This window comes from Corvus moneduloides, chromosome 7 (assembly GCF_009650955.1).
Source record: "Corvus moneduloides isolate bCorMon1 chromosome 7, bCorMon1.pri, whole genome shotgun sequence".
NCBI lineage: Eukaryota > Metazoa > Chordata > Aves > Passeriformes > Corvidae > Corvus > Corvus moneduloides.
In genome coordinates, this window is record NC_045482.1 from 20,928,207 (window position 1) to 20,950,605 (window position 22,399).

Below are 22,399 nucleotides of genomic sequence, written 5' to 3' on the forward strand. Positions count from 1 at the left end.
ATCTGGAGTATTGTGTTCAGTTCTGGGCTCCACAGTTTAAGAATGACAAGGAGCTACTGGAGAGGGGCCAGTGGAGGCCACAAAGATGGTGAGAGCTTTGAAGCATTTCTCTTCTGTGATTCTGTGAAAACTAGCCAGGATTTGTTCTGACTAGCTAACCTGATACAACTGGTTAATTTATCTGACACATTTCTTCTTTAATGGACATTCTTTGGTGAAATAGTAAAGACACACAATCATAAAAATTGGTAAACTGCAAATGAAAACATTTTAGTATCACTGTTTCTTACTTTTTGCCAAAGCCACCTAAGTTGGCAAAGTAAGGAAGCTCTTTCACCTTCTGTACTTATAATGTTACCATTCCCTTGTCTAACAGGGCCTGTGCACAGGCTTAGAAGACTCATTCTCTTCCTGGCACTTCCAGACTTCTGCTGGACACCCCGTTCAAGGCTAACTCCTACCACTCTGCTTTTTTTTTTCCTCTCTGTAGAAAACAGGGAATAAACAACAATCTCCCTGTAAAGCACTTGGATGTACTCAGCAATGGCAGCTACAGAAGCACTTGGTATTATCAAACAAAAATACATCTTCAGTAAAATTAAAAAACCCCAGGAAAATGCTCATTTCAACTGAAAATGCAGCTCATAGAAAGGAGATGGTTTTGTTTAACACACACGCCTTGGGCCTATATAGCTCTGACACCGCTCATTTACATTAAGGCAGGGATCAAAGTCTCAGACAAGTTTTACCTTTAACTTTAGAGAATTGAGTTTTTCCTCCCTTAGATGCTCTCTCAGCATCTCTCGGTGAAGCCTCTCCTGTTCCATGGCGAACTCTCCCAGCGTATACTGGCGTACACTGTTGTGGCGAGTCGACATTCCCAGCGTGCTTCCTCCTTGGCTGGGAACACTGGTGAAGCCTTGTCTTCTCGTGAAGTAATACACAGTAACACAGTTAAAATGGACATTTTTTGTTCTCTTCCGCTTCTCTCTCTTCAGGATTGAAGATGCTGGAACAGAGGCAGATTTCAGTGTGAATAACTTGCAGTCAGGCAGCAGATGTGTTAAGGTAAAGGGAACTACGCGAGTGACAATACCTGACTACACAGACACTGCATTCCACGGTGTGCAGTCTAAATGAGAAGATAATGTTAGAAATATTTACCACGTATGCAAACCTAGAAGCCACCACATGGTGTTACAGTCATTAACATCACCCTCTACTTCAGAAAAGAAATACTTGGCCAGGAAAGTTTTTCTTTCCCATCATGTCATAAAAATGTTTTATCCTTTTACCAACGAAGCAACCAAATCCTAGCAAAAGGAACTTCTTTCACAGTGTCACCACACAGATGGTGATCCACTGACTCACACCTCTTCCAACCCCTGCCAACAAAACCAGGTTGCACAAGGCAGCAGAGATCCACAGCTCTACAGCACTGGGTCACACTGATGGAAAAGATTAGTATCTCCTATAATCTAATTTGTGATAAATTAATGTTGGAAAAACAATAAAAGCAGTATTTTTAGTGTTTCATACTGTCTCAGAAATTCATACCATGGTCACCACTGAATGATACAGGAATAATTTTGATTAGCTGTCAGACCCACTTTGTTTTTCTTTACCTTCATCCTCTTTTCTGCTGCCATCCACTGAATACATGTGTGTAATACAGTGTAATGTGTAGAATTTTGACAAAAAATTAAATCTAGTATTTTCTAATTATTTTCTGATTCCACTCATACCTGTGCTCAGGTTTTTTTATAAATATATGCAGTAACATACAAAACTTGTTTAGAAACAAATGCCAAATTTTAACTGTTAAATATTCTTCTTTTGGTTCTACAGACACTTAGCAACTCCTTCCCACAATACTGATCTATTGTTTCTCACTGATAATACCTGCATGGCTTTAGAGGAAAGAAAAAAAGACACACAAACCTTAGAGAAAGATGAGACACTCCCTGATTGTTAAAATGAGCAGTCCAATTTATTTGATTTGTTGCAAAATAGCAAGAGGTTGTTGAGAATGAAGCTAGTAAGTCACTGCTTTGCAGTTTAGAGGCAACAACTGCAGGTGTGTGCAGGTGTTAATGAGAGACCTCATTGCCAGAATTCAGGCAATAAAATGAACTGAAGTGTGCCTGACCACTCTTGAAGGGCTTGGAACCATTCTATAAAAGCAATAAGAGCAACAAGATGTACAGCAATAATCTAGAATTCCACCATTTCTAGAGACGGGATGCACTTGGTCTTCAGGTCTGGTTTTGGAAGAGGTCTTTATTGTAGATAGGTAAAACATATTTCAGCCTCTATTACTATGTTGTGAAATGTTAATCACCACAAATGTAAATCCACAAACTTCTACACGAAGCAATATTTCAAAACCCCCAGCATCATCTACCGAACTGTGTGAAAACCAAGTATATCAGAAAATAAAGCCCTGTATCCAAATTACAGTCAGTGTATCCTACTGACACTACCACAGAACTCTTTGTGGCTCACTGAAACATTGAAACAGGATTACTTTTTCTAATACTAATAAGCAGCTAAAAGTATGATTTGCTACGTAAATAAGAGGCACTCCAGACCTGCTGCAGGTATGTTGGATTATAAATATAAAACAGATAAATAAGATCAGGTCCTGTTACTTACATGCTCCCAGTAAACTGTGTTACAAAAAAAGCTGTAGGATGTACAAAGGGGAATCAAAAGACAAACTCTGTTAGATTAGGCATGTCTAACTCACATCCAAGTTGAAGAAAACCTCGTATCAACAGAGCATTAGCAGAGAATAGTTGACAGGGATGTGTCAATTTTGCATGATATTAAATATAGTTTGAATGTGCTGGTTTTTTTCATATATACCACAGTTTCAAAACAAAACTACCTTTAATAAAACCAATTTTTTAGCATTTGGGAGATGGGGTAATTTTCATACTGAGACATTTTCTTTCAATGTAACATAAAAGCAAATACTCTAAATCAGCACTTGCACTGCCAATATGCTCAAATATATAAGAAAGTGCATATTTTAAAACCCCTTTTTCTGCTGAAGGAGGTATCTGAATCATTCGGAGGTGCATCCAATTTCTGATATAACAGTATCGATGTTATTTGGATCTCAACTGGATGATGCCTCTATTTCAGAACAAATACTAGCAGCTACTGAAGGGCAGGCAGCTTTTCCACCAAATAAATGAACCAGTCACAAATGAAATGAGAAATAAAACTACTGTAAAATACTCAAGGGAAGAAAAGGAAGGTTGCTCTTGAATTTTTTTTTTTTTTCATTAAGAAATCGAAGATAATTGCACCTGTAAATCTCACAAGTTAGAGAATCACACGAACCTTTGAATCCTCATCTGTAAACCTGAGTGTCTATGACACAGAGTCTGTGTTGACAGCAATCTGGTTTAGATCTTAGCTGTGGAACTCTTGACAGGGCTGCTTTACTGGCAGGAATGACAAATGCTGCAATAAAAGCACTTCTGTTTTTTCAAATCTGTCAATCTCTTTAGCGTAGAGATACTACTTTCATACTAATAGCTAAACATAAATAAATGACCCTTAAGTTTTATTCACACACTACACATTAATATTAATAGTTAAATGAAGCTAAGCAGAAGAGTCTGTGACCTAGTTACACCCAGATGAAAAAAAAAAAAAAAAGTCATCTATGATAAAAACTAGATACCATGAATGAGCTTTTACACTATGTGGATTTTTGCCCATGTGTGTGCCATCAAAATTTAGAACATGAATTTCATGCATTGCCATACATTTATACCTAAAAGTTCAGTCAGCAGTCTCTCAGTAAGACTGCAGATGTCATGGGCTGTCTAAAGAACCCACTAATGCATGTCTTCAACTTCTTTATAGTGCTCATCAGTTTCAGGAATTGAATTGTCAACGCCATACCATCAAAGTTGCTTGTTTGTGGGGTTTTTTTTGATATATCACTGATTAAAACTGTGTCAAAATAGAATTAAGCTGAACTTCACAAAAATGTTGACACACTGTAACCACACTGTCACCAGCACTGTAAGTTCAGCACTACACTGAAGATGTGTATTGAAGACGTGAGAACTGACATGCATTTGTTGTAAATACCATTAAAATTTGCGATGTTATTTATTAATGTCATAGTTCTAAGTCAGACAAATTATATGACAATCTGTATAATTAAACATGCATGTAAACATTCAGAGCCCTCAGAATACATGGGATTACATTTTCTGAACACATCCTATCTTTCGATAGAGCTCATTAAAGGGCAGAGCTAAGGCCTTGTGAAGAACTCCACAGTCATCTCCTGAACGCTACTGTCAGGAAAGAGTTAGAATATATTCATATTTATGTGAATGTTGTTTACAAGAACAGATCTGGCAGGAACTGCAGGAGTTTACAGGATTGTATTTGATTACTCAAAAGCATAGATTAGAATGTCAGTGAGGAGACGTGAGAATTGCGACCACCTTAGTTACCAAGGACATGGAAAGAAGCAAAGTCAGCACTGCAAAGGCACTGTGTTCTTGCTCTATTATACTTCCTAAAAATCTCTGAGCAGAGGGCTGCCTTGATGTGAGCTCAAGAATATTATTAGATATTGAATGGAGGTGCTGAACATTTTCCAACATCAGGGACAAAGTGCTCTCTAACTGATTCGAACCGTTTGCTTCAAGCCAACCAAAACAGAACTACCACCTTATGAAGAGAAAGGGGCATCTGTTACTTTGCATGCACTGTACCTTACACAGTTTGTTCAAATCTGCTGGAATCACTGCTAAGGAGACTGCTTAACTCAAGATAGAGAAGAAGAACACACAAAATACCTGATCTATTAGAAAGCACGAATATATATCCAGGAAAATTTACTGAGATTAATCAATTAGTAACCCCTTTCAGAATGAGGGACATGGATTGAAGAGGCAGGCAAGCCTTGCACAGTCAGTTTCTAAGCAAAAACTTGTTACCTGTAATTTTATCCATACAGTGTAAATGCCAGAGTTTTCCAGAAGGGATCTAGTAAAGGCCTCCTTGCTTGGCCAGTCTCCAAAACAGTATTTCCAAGCCATCTGCCTGTGTAACAACTCCTATCAATGGATGCCACCATCACCTGTTCTGCGCAAAAAGCATGGTACTGACTCCAGGCAGGGGCTGCTGGGCTGAGAGGTGGTTTTTTAGCAGCTACTGGACAGACACTGTCAGCAGGAACTAGAAGGTGGGGTTTGAAATTAATGCTACCACTCTGGCGGGTGAGGATGCCAGAAGGAATAGAAATATTCATCATTACCTAAAACCGTCCTATGGATCCCACACAATATTCAACACATTTATACAAGTCTGATATATTCCAAAGGAGACTCCATTCTCAAGTATTTAAAAATGTAACATAATTTTTAATTCCATGTTTCAAGATTATATGGAATTATCTATTTTTGAGAGATATGTAGGTACGGCATAAAATATATCAGAGGGAAGGTTAAAAGTGTTAAGAACATAACTACCAGTACTACAGAACTATCTCTCAGAAAAGGTCACTATATCTGAAAAAGGTCTTCAGAACAGATTACTTTAAACAGGAGTGTCAGAAGTCTTCATCTGAAATAATATCAACTAATGAAATTTTGATTTTTGGCATTTGACATTTGAATGGCTTCATTTCTGGATTAAGCAGAGCAGAGCTCAAGTTAATAACCACACACTATCTATGGCAAAAATGGCAACTGTATGTAAACAAAAGTCCTAAAGGTAAGGCCAAAATAATGAAAGGAAAGCTTTTAATAGCAAACCATTGTTTAACCCAAGCATGGTTAACCCAACCTGGAAACCCAACATGCCCTCTGTGCTCACCCTTTTGCTCTCCTTGTTCAGGGTGTGCCTGCACAGGCACACAGGAGGATGCTTCTACTCATTTTTTCTTTGTTATTAACCTCTCTCCCTCATAATAGTTCTCTTTATCCACAGCAGTTATAATTTGTTTCATAAAATTTGACGGAATACATTTCTGTCATTTCTCTTTATGCACAATTCCTGGCTTATGCACTTCTCTGCCTATTGAACATACAAGGAAGCTCTAAGGTTTCAAAAATTTAAGCACACCTGTATGGCAAGCCAGGGACCTGCAGAATAGCACAATGCCTAAAAGCTCCATATCAAGGTTTTGTAATACAGCAAGATCCTTTTTCAGTCACTGACTGTAATACAGACTAGAGGCAATGGATCAGCAGTCTATCAAGAAACTGAGATTTCGGTGATTTATTCATAAGGCTGCACACAACATCAAAAGACATAACTTTTATTAACATTATGCTTATTAAAATGGTTAAATTTAAAGTGATAACATTTTATCTACCAAGAAGTACAAGTTTTTATCTCCCGGTGGCTAACATTAATGACACACAAGACAGTGTACCAGAAACACTGCGTTTCCCAGATTTTTTTGTTTCAGTTTCTAGGTATTTGATCGAGAGGATTAAAATGTATTTTGAGACACAGTACGTCAAGTATGAAACAGGAGGCCCCGCTGACTTTTCAAAGATACTCTAAAAGTAAAACTTTAAAGTCAAAATTGAAGAAAGTATCAATGTCCAAAAAAAAAAAAAAAAAAAAGCAACTATCATGAAAATAACTATAGCCTTAAGAAAGAAAACTGTTCTGCAATATAGCTTCCATTGCTGTCCCATCTCACTTAGGCTGCTGTGTCACACAAATCTCCATCCCAAAGACAATTAATGGAAGATGGGTGAATATTATGAGTAGTGGCTTGAAAACAGAATTTCCTGTCAGATTTATCCTGCCTAAAGTATCTGTACTGGAATTCTGTCACCAAACACAGCAAGTGAGTAAATACTTTCTGGGTTTGGAGCAAGACTCAATGAAGAAAGTAAGAAAAATGAGAGCCATTCAAATCACATGAGATTAGAAACTACAGAAAGGTTTTTGTTTATCAACAGTTAATAAAAGAGAATGAAGCAATTTATATGCAGAAAACTTTCAACACATCTAGAGGAATGTATTCCTCTAGGAATAGACAAGGGTGAAGAAAGATATAGCAATACACTGATTTTTAACAAATCAGTGTAATATATTTTTAATATATTTTAATGTAACTAGAGGACTGCAGTTAGACTGTCTCCTTAGTGCTGTAGTTATATGGAAGAAACCAGATGGTTGCCATCACCTTATTCCTACCAACAGTCTCATAAGATGTTTTGCACTTCTGTATTGCAAACAAAAAACTTCACTGTTATGTATTATTGGAAGACTGAAGAATTATGACTCTTTTCCACAGCTTATTAAAAGCCATGAATCAGCAGCTCTCTAACTTCTGAAATTGTGTACCCTTTTTTCCTACCCCATACCAGGGTATTTTCCAAGGAGTGGAGAGATAGAAGCAGAGACTCCTACTGACATCTGCACATGGGGCTCATCTGTTTACCTGCCTGTCCATCCCAGTCACAGCCCCCAGTCAGGCTGGAAAGCCCCCAGCCCTGAGAGGTGCAGGGGGAAGACACTGGTGGGGGGGGGAAGACACCTGCCAACGCCCCCAGGCACCGCCTCCTCCACTGCTTGGATAAAGTTCTGCAGCTGCTTCTGGTGCCCCACCCTTTTTCACCTCAAGCTGTATTTTCTTCACTTCTCCCTGAAAATAAGCACCATTCATCTATTTGTGAATTTTTGAAAAATCAGAACATACTCGCAACTCCTTCCATATTTGAAAAATTCAGGTTTTATCATACTCAGTCATCATTCATTTCTTGTATCTTGGTACCAGATGTCATTATTGGCCCATCCGACTCCCAAATCCCATGATAAGTAATTTTCCAAAGGGGAAAATTAGTATTTCCACTAGCAGTCCAATGTATGCTTAAAAGAATCACCTAAGCTTCATATGTATAAGAATAAATTATAACTGATGAAATAGGTAAGCAAGAGCAGAAGTATTGCTGTCAGACTGAAACAAAGCTTTCCTAACTTGCTTTCTCATACATCCAAGGCACTATGCAGAAGCACTGCTCATTTGCCTTTCAACATCCTCATTTTCCAAGCTGGGCAGGGGAGCTACAGCAGCGTGAAACCTGTGGGAGCCACAGCACTTCCTTCCGTATCTTTAGTGGCTGAAACAGAATCCAAACCTGCACCTAAGAAAAGCACCTGCTGAAGCTGTATTCATCCATCAAATGCAAAACCTGCTTCCTTATTTCATACAATCCTGATAGGAATGACATTTTAAGCTCATCATGTTTTTCTAACGTTTTTTACCCCGAAAACTGGTAGTTCTTTGATTACAAAACTTAAATGATCTCAGTTCTGGCTGAACTCCAAGACATAAGCACTTTCTTCTGCTGTCTCAGCTATTCTCCTGATGTCAAAGATACATTAAAATAAATGTGAACCATATGGCTCCCCAGCAGATTACTCATACTCCTGCATCAATGAGGGCAAAGCAATTCATTGTCACCAGTGCAGAAATATCTTAGGCATGTGAAAATTTCAAAAGGCTGTAAAAAACATGTGTGAAGCAGCCTTTTGGATTAAAGCTCTGTATTAGACAAGAGGAAATGCTGCATTTCTTACACTCTACTGATGCCACGAAGATTTTTTGCCTTTTCTTTTATACCTGTTATACCTTTTTACAACTTCTGTACTCTTAGTGCTGTTTGCCTACATTCTTGGACTTGTTTTTGGTCAGCTAGGAGACTAAACATTTTAGAAGCTTTGTAGTTAGGGATCCGTGTGCCCCAGACCCCAAGGTCCTCTCCAGAACACATTCTGTAAACCAAGATAGAACCATCCAGGGGAAGGTTCCTTGGGGAGGGGGGCTCACTCAAGCCTCTCACTGGGGAATTTTTGATAGATATGCTAATTAGTAAGATCTATAATGTTATACCAGATCTTTTGGAGGTGTGCATTGTGGTGTGCATTGAGGTGCATTCAACCTGGATGTAGTGCACCTAAGGATCCTTAAAATAAATACCAAGCTAAAATCCCTTTTTCCCTTCTAACCGTGTTTGACTTGATTTTAAGACCAGGAAAAGGCATCACTACTACCCATTTGTTTGCTTTTTACCTACTCAGTGTCATATAAACTATTATAAGAAGGATCAGCACCACTGTCCACCTACTCCATGACTTTCCCATGCAGTGTTTCATCAAGACCAACACTACAGAACAGCAAAGCCTAATCCATCCTGGTAATCCAGGTCAAAACACTGCTGACAAAAGCCAGCTTGCTTCCCAACCCTTGTAGAAAACAAAGTCTAGGTAAAGGTTGTATCCAGAAATTGCTTCTACCTCTTTCTCTTGCCTCTCCTTCTATCCCATTGTCTTCCAAAAGGTATTTTTTAAGAGTTTCCATACACTCAATTTACAAGTTTCCAACCCTGAATGATAGAACACTTTTCCTACATGCTGGAAATCCACATTAAGGGGAAATGCTGTGACATAAAATACACCCTCCAAAAGAAACATGTAGGCTTGAGGACAAGGGAGGTATTTTCTGTAACAAATTTGAATCTGGAAGTCTTGAAGGGAACTGCATACTCAGTTGTAGATTAATGGAAATTTGAGAGAAGAGGGACAATGCTGGCGAACAACGACACCTATGCAGAGCACTTCATTGGTCTATCCTTCTAGTACTTTCCTTTAGGGTAAAGCCAAAGCTAAATTCACCTCACGGGAAGAGCTGGATGGGAATGCTTGCCTAATGCTAGATTTATTTAAGTCACATTTGAAAATGTTTTTGACAATTACTAGCTTACAGACAAGTCCGACATGAATAGAGAGGATTTTAATTTGTATTTTAAGCATTTTACGTCACTGTTAAGAGTTTTGTCTGAAATCTCATACAAATTTTTAATCGTCGGGATGCACGCTAGAAGCTGGAACTTGACCACTAAAATCTCAGTGAAAGCTTTGTGTTTATTTCCTCAGCATCCTCTACCTTCAGAATGCTTTTTTGTGACATTCACCATACTAGTCCAGTTTCTCTATTCTGCAAATATCATCAGCCTGTGGGGAGGAGTGGAGATGGTTAAGTGCTCTCTGCCTCACCATTTCCTCTAAATCCCAGCTGCTGTTCCATAGATGATTATTCCTGACCTTGGCCCCGGCTTTGTGAGGAGGAAAGTCCTACCGGGGATCCTTGCAGGAACACCCATGCATAACAATTGCATTTGCTGAGCTCTCCTATGACACTACAGGTAATCCTTTGTCCCATCCTATGTGTGACTTCTGTGAATGGCCATTTCATACTAATACAGCTACCCATTCAGCTGTCTGTGACCTTGCATTTGCAACATATTTTGTATATCTATCATGAACATCTTCCAACAAAAAAATTTTGTTTGATGTTTTCTAAGCCAACAAAAACATCATGTAAGGCAAAAACTCTCTCTGGTTGTATTGTGTGCAAAATGCACTAATTTATAACAGAGAACTTTTTTAAAAATATAGAAGCATAATTGGCTGCACAAATCATTCTAAAAACTAGTGGGAGCCTGCCTTATAACTCCTCTTTTCAATTTTTAACAATTCTCCCTACAGTAGTCCTTATTCCAGATGAAAAGATGCTGTCATTCTGCATGAGTTTGAGCAAAGACACTGCACTACATTTCACTGAATTTATTTGCATTTCTTGTTTTTTAATGCTCAGATGAGCTGACTTATTTTAAAATCAAATACAAGAACCTCTCAACCTGTTAGCATTTCATAACATGAGTCAACAAATAGCAATAAGAACATATTCCTCATTAACAAGGAAATTCCAAGCCTGGTTGCTGGCAACATAAGTAACTGCATGATAATGCCATCAAAAAATGAATGTCTGCATTTAGCTACCCATGTTTCCCCATAGTAAACCAGCACCACCACTTCCAGCCCATTTAGGTTTCTATCATTAACCAGCAATTAAACACACAGCTTAAGTTCAAAGCTCAGGCAGTGTCTTGTGCTATTGACCTTACACCAAATAAAACTTTATTTTCTTCTATGAAGATAACTCAGGAGAAGCAACACCTTCCTAAGGATTTCATACCTTCTTTCAAGTTATGCATGGCCACATAGATAAGGCAATCTCAGTATGTTAGCAACTCTAGAAAATTCAAACAGTGCTTTACAGGGCATATTGAAGGAACTCCAACAGGCATGTATTTGTGTTTTCAAATTCCTCATTATCTTTAACAGCAAAATCAAAAGATGGTAAGAGCACTTAGAGACCAAAGGGTTTTCTCAGAGCCCTCAGTGACCTGCCCCATTCCTAATGAACCTAAGGCATCCAACACTCTAAAGACAGGACCCTAATTAGTGGAATGATGGGACCTATGATTATGGCTGCAGGATAACCTCACCCATGACAGTGATAATGTTAATGGAAATAGAGAGATAACTGATGGAGGATATCAGCCAGACTGTGTGATGGCACCACCTCCTGTTGGTGACGATCACCTTATCAGATAAGCTGCTGCTGTCGATCTCAAGTGACTCTGAAGGCGAGGAAGAGAACTCGTAAAGTTTCAGCAACACAACACTGAAGTTGAAGTGGCAGAGGAAAGCAGCAGCTCCTTATGTTTCTTAGGAGATGCATCTGCAATTAATGTGCTATGGGGAGTTATTACCAGCACCAAAGTGCAAAAGACAGGACTTCACAAGGTTTCCACAGCTCTTTCAATTGCATGTGATTCTGTAACTTAAATTTTAAATCAGAAAATAAGATCAAGCATTTAGAGGCAGGTACCTCACCAAAGCAGGAAGAATCACAGAATCATCAAATTACTAATGTTGGAAAAGACCTCCAAGATCATCGAATACAATTTTTGAGCGAATACTACCATGCCCTTTAAACCATATCATGAAGTGCCATGTCTACTTGTTTTCTGAATACTTCCAGGGATGGCGACTCCTCCACTTCCCTCAGGAGCCTGTTCCAATGCTTAACTACTCTTTCAGTGAAACAATTTTTCCTAATATCCAACCTAAACCTCTCTGGCACACTTTGAGGTCATTTCCCCTTGTCTATGAGAAGACTGACCCCCCACCTTGCCACAACCTTTCATGGAGCTGTAGAGAGCAGTAATGTCTCCCTGAGCCTCCTCTTCCCCACTTAACACCCCCAGCTCCCTCAGCCGCTCCTCATAGGATTTATGTTCCAGACCCTTTACCAGCTTCATTACCCTTCCCTGGAAGGGCACATATTCCCCCACACCTGAGCTGGAATGTGGAACCCAGTGTTCCTCAGTGCACACAACACGGGAATGGTCAGGGTGTTGAACTGACATCCTGAACAGCAATTCCAGGTTTTTCAGCTTGCTGGGGAGCAGACGAAACACAGCAGTGGAGTGCCAGAACTGAACAGGGCAATTTAAAGGAGCTCAAATGGCATTGTGAGTGCTCCAGCCCTGTATTCCAGGTATTCCTAAATCCTGACTAATACTGTATATGCATGCTTGGACTGCTACTTGAAGAAGAACATCCTTCTTTCTGATATGAAGGCAGGGCTGTGAAATGGGACAGCTATGTGGACTAGCTAGTAATATGCTTTGGCATCCATTAAAGTAAATCTGCAATGACTAATGACCTGCTGAATCAAACTGAAATTGCTTCAATAGACTGAGAAAGGTAAATAAAAAACACAACAGGGATTATATCTGCCAGCAGTAATGAAGGCACTTCATCACCATTTGCTAAGAGATTTAAAAATGTGCACATCTGTAAAAATACACAGACCTAATCAAGAAAATGCTAATGGTGAAAGTTGTCTATTCTGTATGGACTTCAATTTTTATTTACTGACTCAGATGCCTGCAACTTAGGCTAGGGGTTTATTTCATTCCTGTTGTTGCTGTCTTTGTTTGTTTAAATGGATATATTGTTGAAGAAACTCTGTACTTATCCCCGTGTAATAGTCACAAGCAACAGCACTTAGGGCCATCTCAGTCATGTGTTTTCTGCCATCACACTACAGGGTTAATTGCTGAGAACAAAGTTATCTTCTGGTAGCTCTGCCCCACCTCAATGATCCACAGCCCCTGTGTGCCTCACTTACCCAGCAGGTTAAACTGACTTTAATGGAGCAGGATCCTTGCTAGGCTCCTGTTTATCTGACCCAATACATATCATTTCAAGGGTTGTGTAAATACAGGGATGCACCAGTTGTGCTAGATGGGTTTATATGCAAACTGCCTGCTTGCTAAAGTGCTGAAGGGGTTGTAGTTACAAGCAATTTAGAATTATCTCTTTGTCAGGTCAATTAGAAAGAAAAAATAAGACTTAGAGGACCATGTTAGGATTTTTTTTTTTTAATTCTCAACTTAAGAATTAATATATAGACCTTGATGTTGACTACAGGTCACACAACCCTCTCCCTCTTTTCCAGTCAGTAAAAGAGAGTTTATAGTGAACTTTGTATTCACCTATATGAAAACAGACCAGAAAAAAGACAGTACACAGGACCTGACAGTGTCTCACTAAATAGAACAGAAAATGGTGTAACATATCAGGAAATAGCTTAGGAAGATAACCTCCATCAAGGAGGTATTCAGGCATGTACCAGAGGCAAGGAATCTCACCAGCCTTTTTTCAGCACTGGCTCTTTTCAGTCTGCTCACTGAAAAAGTCTCAAAGACCTCATCCTTAAAAATATAGATTCAAATATTCAACTTAGAAAAGCTCTTGTCCTTTGCCTTTTATTATGGAAGATGAATGAGTTTAAAGCATGAACAAAATACCTTCCAATGTACACTGTTAAGAGTTTTGTTAATGCACATTACATGTGCATGTAATTTTCAGGTGAGTATCACTTAGTAGCTCTTAAGTAATACTGGGGTTCTGTATTTGATTTCTTGGAATTTAGGCTGGTGCATCTATATTAAAGACAATACTTTTTAAAAAATAGTATCAATGCACACACAAACTATTTGCTCTTTTTATTTCTGTATCACCAATGGATATAAACATATGTATTTTAAAAAAATGTAATATGTACAATTTCTGTATCTTGGAGTGCTCACACAGATAAACACTTACTACTCTGGCCACAAATATCTCAGTCAGATAAATCATTAATCATAACACTGAATACTGCAATTTCTCTTACAGAAAGGGAAGTTTCTTTAAACTAAATTATTTACTACATCAACTACAATTAAAGCTTATTGTTATATACATGTACTACAACTTCCAAGTTTCTCCCCTGAATCATTCCATTTCACTGTATCATCTGTGTATTCACAATAAAATTATGGTCTTCTGTGTGGGTGGGAACAACTGTTTCATGTAAAAAGCCTGTTTTCAGTCTATGATGAATGATCAACTAACTTCTTCAACAGATGCAAATGTTCAAGTATCAGCATGCAGATAATATTGTCACCAAGACATTTCTAAATACTACCAAAGAGGTTTACTGGGTCGCTTACTCCTTTGTGGCATTTGAATAAAATAGGTCCCTGACTAGAGCTGCATCTTAAATATCATATAGCACCTCAAGAGTGTCCATTTGAAAAGTTATGCCTGTCCCTCCTGTGCACAGCAACATTCCCAACTAGAGCAAAGAGGATTCAGACCCTCACATCCAAAGGGATTCGGACCTTCACTGCCCACTCAAGATGAACAGCAGCATTTGGTAGACAAGTCAGTTATAAGAACATTTGTATCACATGCTACAAACAGGATCTCTAGGCACAATCCAAACCACTCAGTTACATGGACCACATTCTGTATGGGCAGTAACGAGGAGCCTCACCTACTCCTTGGCTCACAGTTTTAAGTAATAACTCCGTACGGGAGATCTAACTGCAAAAGAGTTGAAGGAGGCAAACCCCTGCTTTTTAGAACATGCATTCCACTACTAATAAACAATATAACCACCTAAAACAAGTATCATAAACTGCAAATATAAACTGTAAATTTATCGCTCCCAGAAATATATGCTGCAAATGTAGCTTTGCTAACTTAAGACCAAATTCTTATTTGTAAACAAAACCATTGTGAGGGACAGAGATATCCTCTGCTACCTGAAAAAGAGAAACTACTGAAATAATGTGTACCACACACAATATTCATCAGTTTCAAATAAAAGAAAGCTTACACTGTTTTTAGAGGAGAACTCTCACCAATACTGTATTACAGAGAGTTGACAGCTGCAATACATTTAGCTAAGGAAAATAAACAAACTGAGCTAAAGCACTTTCCCTACAGTACCTGTTTGAAATGTTTTGAACACAACTCCCAGCTTCAACTACAAACAACTACATAATTCAAATAGCAAATAGGTAGGAGCTTCCCAGAGACTTCAAACTTTAACAAATAGCCAAACAGGCAAGAAGTCAAAAGAATGTAAGTTTATTTTACTAAGTCACTTTGAGCAAGTCACAAACTGAACATCATAGTCTGTTTCATGATCTGTTCAATTGAAAATCATCATGCTTATCTAACCACAAAATTTATTTTATTTTGAGAAACAGGAATAATTCTTTAGGTACATAGAGCTAATACTTACGGGTAAAATGATTAGAAGTGGATGGATTGACACTATCACCACTGTCAGCACTTTCACTGCTAGAAATGTCATCATCTGATTCCCTCACGGAGGAGCAAGGTGAGGAGCCATCAACTTCTTCAAACTTCCTCTTTAAAATTCCACTCATTGCTGCAATGCTGTCACATGTACCTGTAACAGGAACAGAGGCAATGAGGCACTGAAACATCCAGCTGCAGAATATGCAATCATAACCTCCAAAGTAATTTTCATTTCAAAATAGCAGTAAATTGCCACTTCTAGTCTTGAATAATCATTTAATATGAAATTACACATGACTAATTAGGAGAGAGTGAAGCCACAGAGAAGAAAAAAAAATCTTAAGTCCTACTCTAACTTCACATGTATGGAGATGGTTATTTCACTACAATAATCTGTAACAGATTGCTTTCAGGTAGTATTTTTCCCACAATGTCAACAGCATCCCTGTCTTCTGGTTATGTTGTGAAGTGTCAAACAAAGAAAAAAATGACTGACTTGGTCCCTCCCTTGGCTGCCACAGGAGGAAGGAATGTTCGCAATGAGGGACAAAATTAAGTAAGAAGAAATCATCCTAAACACTACAATTCCCATTGCTAAATATATGTGACATAACCACTATTCACATCACCCTTCAAGAATTCCATCTGATAATTCCAATATTACAAACAGATAGAAGACAGTGAAGACACAATGACCACATACTAATTTGTGCTCAATAAATACCTGGATTTCAGAAGTTACCCACACCAGTTAGAGACACCAACTGCCTCCCAAACGCTCTCCTCTCCCAGTTACCGTGAGTTCATGAAAGGCAAGTACCCCTCAATTAACTTGATCTCCTCCTATGACAAGGTGACCTGCCTAGTGGTTGAGGCAAAGGCTGTGCATGTTGTCTACCTGGATTTTACTAAAGCCTTTGACAATGCTTCCTGTAGCCTCCTCATGGAGAAACTGGCTGCTTACATCTTGGGTGGGTGTAAAATCTGGCTGGCTGGATGGCCCAGAGAGTGGTGGGCAATGGAATTAAATCCAGCTGGTGGCTGGTCACTAGTGGTGTTTCCCAGGGCTCAGATGAGGCCAGTCCTGTTTAAATATCTTTATCAGTGATCTGGACAAGGGGATCAAGTGTCACCTCAGTTAGTTCGCAGATGACACTAAGTTGGGCATGAGTCCAAAGAAGGGCAATGAAGCTGGTGAAGGTCTAGAAAGTGACTCATATAAGGAGCAGCTGAGAGAGCTGGGGTGTTCAGTCTGGAGGAAAGGGGAGGGCCTCATCACTCTCTAAAACTCCCTGAAAGGACTTTTTATTCAGGTGGGGGCTGGCCTCTTCTTCCAGGTAACAAGTGACAGGACAAGAGGAAATGGCCTCAAGCTATGCCAGGGGAGGTTTAGATTGGATATTGGGAGAGGTTTCTTCAATGAAAGGGCAGCCAAGCATGGGAATACCCAGGAAAGTCACCCCAGAAACACCACTCCTGGAGGTATTTAAAAGATATGTATATGTGGCACCTGGGGACATGGCTTAGTGGTGGACTTGTCAGGTCAGGTCAATGGTTGGACTCAATGATCTTTGAGGTCTTTTCCAATCTTAATTATTCTGTGATACCAAAATTAAGAAATGAAATGCCTACTATGTTCCTGAGGTTGAGTAGAATACTGTAAAGCTAAGTATTCAAGCAGAAATTGAGCAGCATGTCCTGGTTCTGGCCAGGACAGGGTTAATTTTCACAGTAGCCTGGAGGGGGCATGGCCAGGACACTGAGTTATTCTATACCACCTCACATCATTACTGGGGGCAGGGGGAAGGAGTCTTTCTAGGGAGCAGAGGTTCCTAATGGCTCCAATTCCAAGCTGGAGGAAGCAGTGGGGTAGCAAGGCAGAGGGAGCAGTTGGGTGTTGTCTGTTGTGGGTTTCCACAGTGAGCAGTAACATTTTTTTCCTTGTACCCTCTGTCATTAACACTGTTGCCCTAACTGTTCCTTTTCTTCTCTCATTGCCATCTCCAGCAAATTGTTCTTATCTCAACCCATGATCTTCACCTTTGTGCCCCCAGTTCTCCTCTCCAGCCCACTGCAGCGGGGAGGGAGAGTGTGGAAGCGAGTGAGCAGCAGCATGGTTTGGAGAGTTTCTGTGGGAGCACTAAATTGGGGAGTACCCCTCCTACACCGTGACAGAGCACAGGTGGAAGTATTGCAGGCAATTAACTAACTGAGGAGAGATCAAGAACAGCTGGAGCCTGCCCAGGGGACACACAGCTGCCACCATCCCACCTGCAGCACTGCGAAGAGAAACACTCCTACCACTTATCCAGGCAAAAAGTTTGTCTGGGATTGATGACGCACTATACTTGCCAGGGACACAGAACCCAGCACTACAACCTTGACACAGGGCTCTGCCAAATCCCACTGAAAGCAAGAAAAATAAAAAATTCATTTACATTGCTCACGAAAAAGAAATCTCAGAAATTTTAAAATCTCTACAGCTACCTTTAGGACTCATTAATTCTGAACCAGCCATATTCTGCTCCTTCCAGGAAGCTGAACTAGATACTCTCCAGAACTCCCTTCCAACCAACGTTTCTATGGCTCTATGTTTAAAACCCTAGTATATCTGTGAGGAAGCTTGCATAAGCTGGGCTAAATGGCTACTAAAGAAGACAAGGTTACAGCAGAGATTCCAGCACTGGCCAAAACATTTAACAATTAGCACATTTCAGGGTTTTGGCTCAGGCCACTTTCCGCTCTCCTGGATAAACGCAGGATGAAGCAGGTGCCAGAACCATTCCCAGCAGGCAGGCTGGATGAGGGCACCTGGGTTTTGGCAGAGGCCTGACAGCTTAGCCATTGTGGACAAGAGCTGCATCCTGCCACTTGGCAGCAGAAGCCAGAGAATGCTGTCCCCAGCACACATCGTTCTTATCTTTTTTTTCAGTTAGTTCAGAGGCAGTCTCAGGGATGTAGCCTCTATGCTCTGACCCTGTAAGCACAGCACTTCAGCAGGTTCTCTGCTATCTTTGCTCACACTTGGTCTCATACTAAGTAGTTTCAATGTGTCCTATGCATTCTATAGCTCCCCTCAAGCCCCAACACCAGTTTCTTTCCTGTAAAAAACAAATGACTGTGTGAAGGGATTTGCAACCTTTTGGCCTGGTATGAAGTTGTAACAGGATAAAGGTGGGTATATGAGGATGAGAACTACCAAAAAAAAGGAAAAAGAAAGAAACAAAGAAAAAGTAGGACTCACCAGTCTCCAGAGTCTGTAAGACTAATTCAAAATCATAATTCAGCAAACACTGAAGTCTATCTATATGAAATTCAGGGGTTGAGGTGGCAAGAAAGCAGTGGTTTCTTCCCAGTGCAACAGAAATTTAATTCTAATTACTTGTTTTGATTTGCTGACAAAGCATTTTACCTTGCCTGCCAGCTCCTAAGCACAGTGGGAGTGAGTTATGAGTAGGTTTAAACTTACCTTTGTAAGTCAAAACTAGAAATTGCATTTACATTATACAACATTTTTATGATACTATTTAATTATGAGGACTAGAACAAAAATGTTATAATAAGGGAGTTCATTCACTTCTTAAGAATCAAAAGCTTTAAGAAGAACACATGCAATTTACCAAGTTTAATATACTGTCTCCAGCAGTAGTCACTATTTAATGCTTCAATGGAACGCAATGGGAAGCAAAATCCAGCCAAAACCACTGCAGATACACAGCTCTGCTTCCTCATCCTTGCAGTCAATTTCCCCTAAGCACAAGACTGAAAAGTTGCTGTATGACAGTGCCCAGCCTCAGAGAAATTCACTTGACTTGGTCTCCTGAGGGAACAAGTTTCTTACTAGTTTTCTGTGAGAAGAAAAAAACCACAACAAAACACATCTTCTGAAACTACAGCCGCACCCCCTTCAAAATTACAGCAGTTTCAATCTCTACAATGCTTTGGACAGTAAACAGCAGCAGAAAGGCACCAGTGTTTAGCAGCACACTTTACTAGATAGAACTACACAGGTACCCCCCACAAAGTGGAAACAGCTGAACAGAAGTCACTGACATCTTGTAGCTGTATTACAGTGACATTTCCATTTCAGCAGTGATTACATTACATGGGAGGCAGAGTGCATCTGCTGATGCTGTACAGAATTAGGAAATGCCTTTATAGCTGGGGGATGTGCAGGGAGGGAATGGCAATGGAGACACAAATGGAACTGCAGCATTAAGTTCCACATCCCAAAGCTGGGGGGTTTGTCTGATGGCTGCAGTTGCTGGAAAGCACCTTGCAAGTTCCTGCCCACACTGTCAATCTCACAGCTGTGCAACCCTTAACAGCCTGACTCTGGGGAGCTCCCCAAAGCCACACAGCCTCTTGCTGATACTCCACTTTTAATGTGGAAACTTAAAGTGTTCATCTGCAAGAACAAGGAAGAGAAAATGAGTGAGAAACCGTGCAGGTCTGGAAACACTTGCACACTTGTTTACAATTCAGATTCTTCCCAATTCTGAGTTAATAATCCCCAGAACAAGATGACGATTCCCATCAGAAGGTACAGCTCCTGAGAATAATGTCGGGGGGGAGCACTGGTCCCCCATACAGCCAACGTGTGCCTGCTCTGGGAACCGGTGCCATATTTCCTAGGGCTAGAAAACAAGAACAGAGGGAATGATGTGCCATCTCAACAGGTACACTTTGGCACCTCACAGCTACACCTGCTCAGTCTGCCCCCTGCAAGGGCACAGGGACGTACAAATGGCGGATTACTGCTTGTTGACTGAGCAACAGCTGCTTCCAGTGGAGCAACCAGCACCTCTGAAATTACTCCAACATCCTTGTCTTTGGTCAAAAGGCCTTTTCCTAGAAGGCCCCTCGGACCAAAACCCCTTTCCTAGAAGGCTCTGCCAATCTGTCACCAAACTGCCTTCTTCAAAGGCATGTGAGCTTTTCCAGGGTCTCACTTTCAAGTCTCCCTAGCATAAAGACACTTCTGTACATACCCAAAGTTACAGAGATTTGAGACATCTGAGTAAGTTCCTGTTGAGGTCTCCCTGGGAACCTGGGAAGAACTTCGTGTTCTTCCAAGTAAGGTGTCCAAGAACAAAAGGAAAATCTACTATGAGTGCAAACCATGTCGAGAAGGAAAAGGGACAGAAAGGCTGGGCCAGGCCCAAAGCCATGAGCAATTGTTTATGTACCCAAAGGCTGGTAAATACAGTAGAGCACTTGGCTGCTACCTGTGCCCAATCTCTCTGGACTATGAATCTTGGCATTATTTTCTACATAGTAAAATGGTCTCCACTTAAACAAAGGACTAGGATGCTCTCCACTAAGCTATACCTTAGAGGCAGCAGGTACTGAACAACAGATTCAGCTCTCCAGCACCTGGGTGAGTTTCTTAGCTGTTCTATTGTGCATATTAACAAGAGACACATTCAGCAGCAAGAATGTGTACAAGATCTGTACAAGAAAGATGCTTTGAGAGGAAGAGTGACCTATGCTCTGCCCTTGCAAGGGAAGGTCTATGTACCTGCCCTCAGGAGCAGGTACTGGACTGTGACTGCAGAGCACAGGGAACTCCAAGAGCATGAGCTATGGATCCATGCTGAAGGGTAACCACATGGACACTGGGATTAAAACATTTATCTCTCAAGCATCTAACCTCCAACGGTCTTGCTTCTTATTTCATTATGTGACTTAGAGACTAATCCTGAAACCTTACTCAGAAGTAGAAGACCTGTAGTCCTCAATGGCCACAGCCAATCCTCAGTACAAGAGAAAAACCATTCCTGCTCAAAGAGCCATTGGAAGGACACAGAATTTTACAGCCATCTTGACACTGCTCGGAAACACACACTCCTCCCTACACTATGCACCTCTGCATCAGTAAACTAGCTCTGCTGGCCCTGTAATTGTGCCTTGTCTTCAAATACAACGGGATTCTGATCGATTCTAAAACACTCTAAAAGGAAATGTTTGATACACAAAGCAGATGTATTAAATGATAGGATGTCTGGGGGAATGATAGTTTGGCTTATTAATTTTCAAAATTCTTTTCCTGAACATAAATTTCTACCCTCTCCCCTTCAAAAAAAGGCAACTGAATTCCTTTAATTTATCTTCTGAGCACCTTAAAATCAACTTTTCTCTCTAAACAGCCTTAATAGCATCTTTAAAGCATTACGTTTGCATATCACGGTTAATGCAACATCAAGATTACAATTTCAATATTTAGTCAGAACTTTCCTGTGAGGAAATATACCTTGTATTACACAATGCTTGTTTTAATTGAGAAAGCATGAACTCTTGGGATTAGAGTTACACAGTATTTAGTTCTACAAGCTTTCTTTCAAAAATATTTCCAGGCATTATGACTTCAAATGCAGAGGAAGTGTAGTGAAAGTGTCAACAATGAGACTGCCAAGGGCATGGTCGAAAGAAATGGCTACAACAATTTAAATGGCTAAACAAATAGGCTAAAAGTCAAGTCAAGGGTAAAGATATAAATTCATACTGCCTCTGGCAGGAATCAATTATGCTGGCTATTCTGACCTCTAAATGGGTTCTTCTGGAGAGGGAACATGAAAAGCTTGCTCTCACTCTCTCACTTTTTACCCATTTTCTCTCACCTTCATTACAAGTTTCGTATGTATGTTTCACATCTTTAAACTTGGCAAAAATATTCAAAAAAGAGAAAGAGATAAACTGTTTTATCTGCGTTAAAACCAATGATAGTTGAAAATTTTGCAACTACAGTGGTTGAAAAGCATTCTCACTCCAAAGAACATTACTGAAAACACTAGAAATTCTAAGTAGAGACACTCTGAGAAATGTCAAAGATGTGCCTAAAAACATAAAGAATTGCCTAAATTAGTCAGTTTTTGAAAAT

General features: G+C 40.0%; 1 protein-coding gene across 10 annotated transcripts in view; it reads right to left on the minus strand.

Moving 5' to 3' along the window:
• The window catches only part of CSRNP3 (cysteine and serine rich nuclear protein 3), a 106,971-nt gene that overhangs the window by 16,591 nt on the left and 67,981 nt on the right, over positions 1-22,399 (minus strand). For all 10 annotated transcript variants that reach the window (XR_004241448.1, XR_004241447.1, XR_004241446.1 and 7 more), the window contains 2 exons: positions 15,500-15,670; positions 750-1,009 (listed from right to left, as the gene is read on the minus strand). Coding sequence is in view for 7 of the 10 variants with exons in the window: in XM_032115418.1 (XP_031971309.1) it covers positions 750-1,009; positions 15,500-15,670 (431 nt within the window). In the remaining 3 variants the exon portion in view is untranslated. The remainder of the gene's footprint in view (positions 1-749; positions 1,010-15,499; positions 15,671-22,399) is intronic.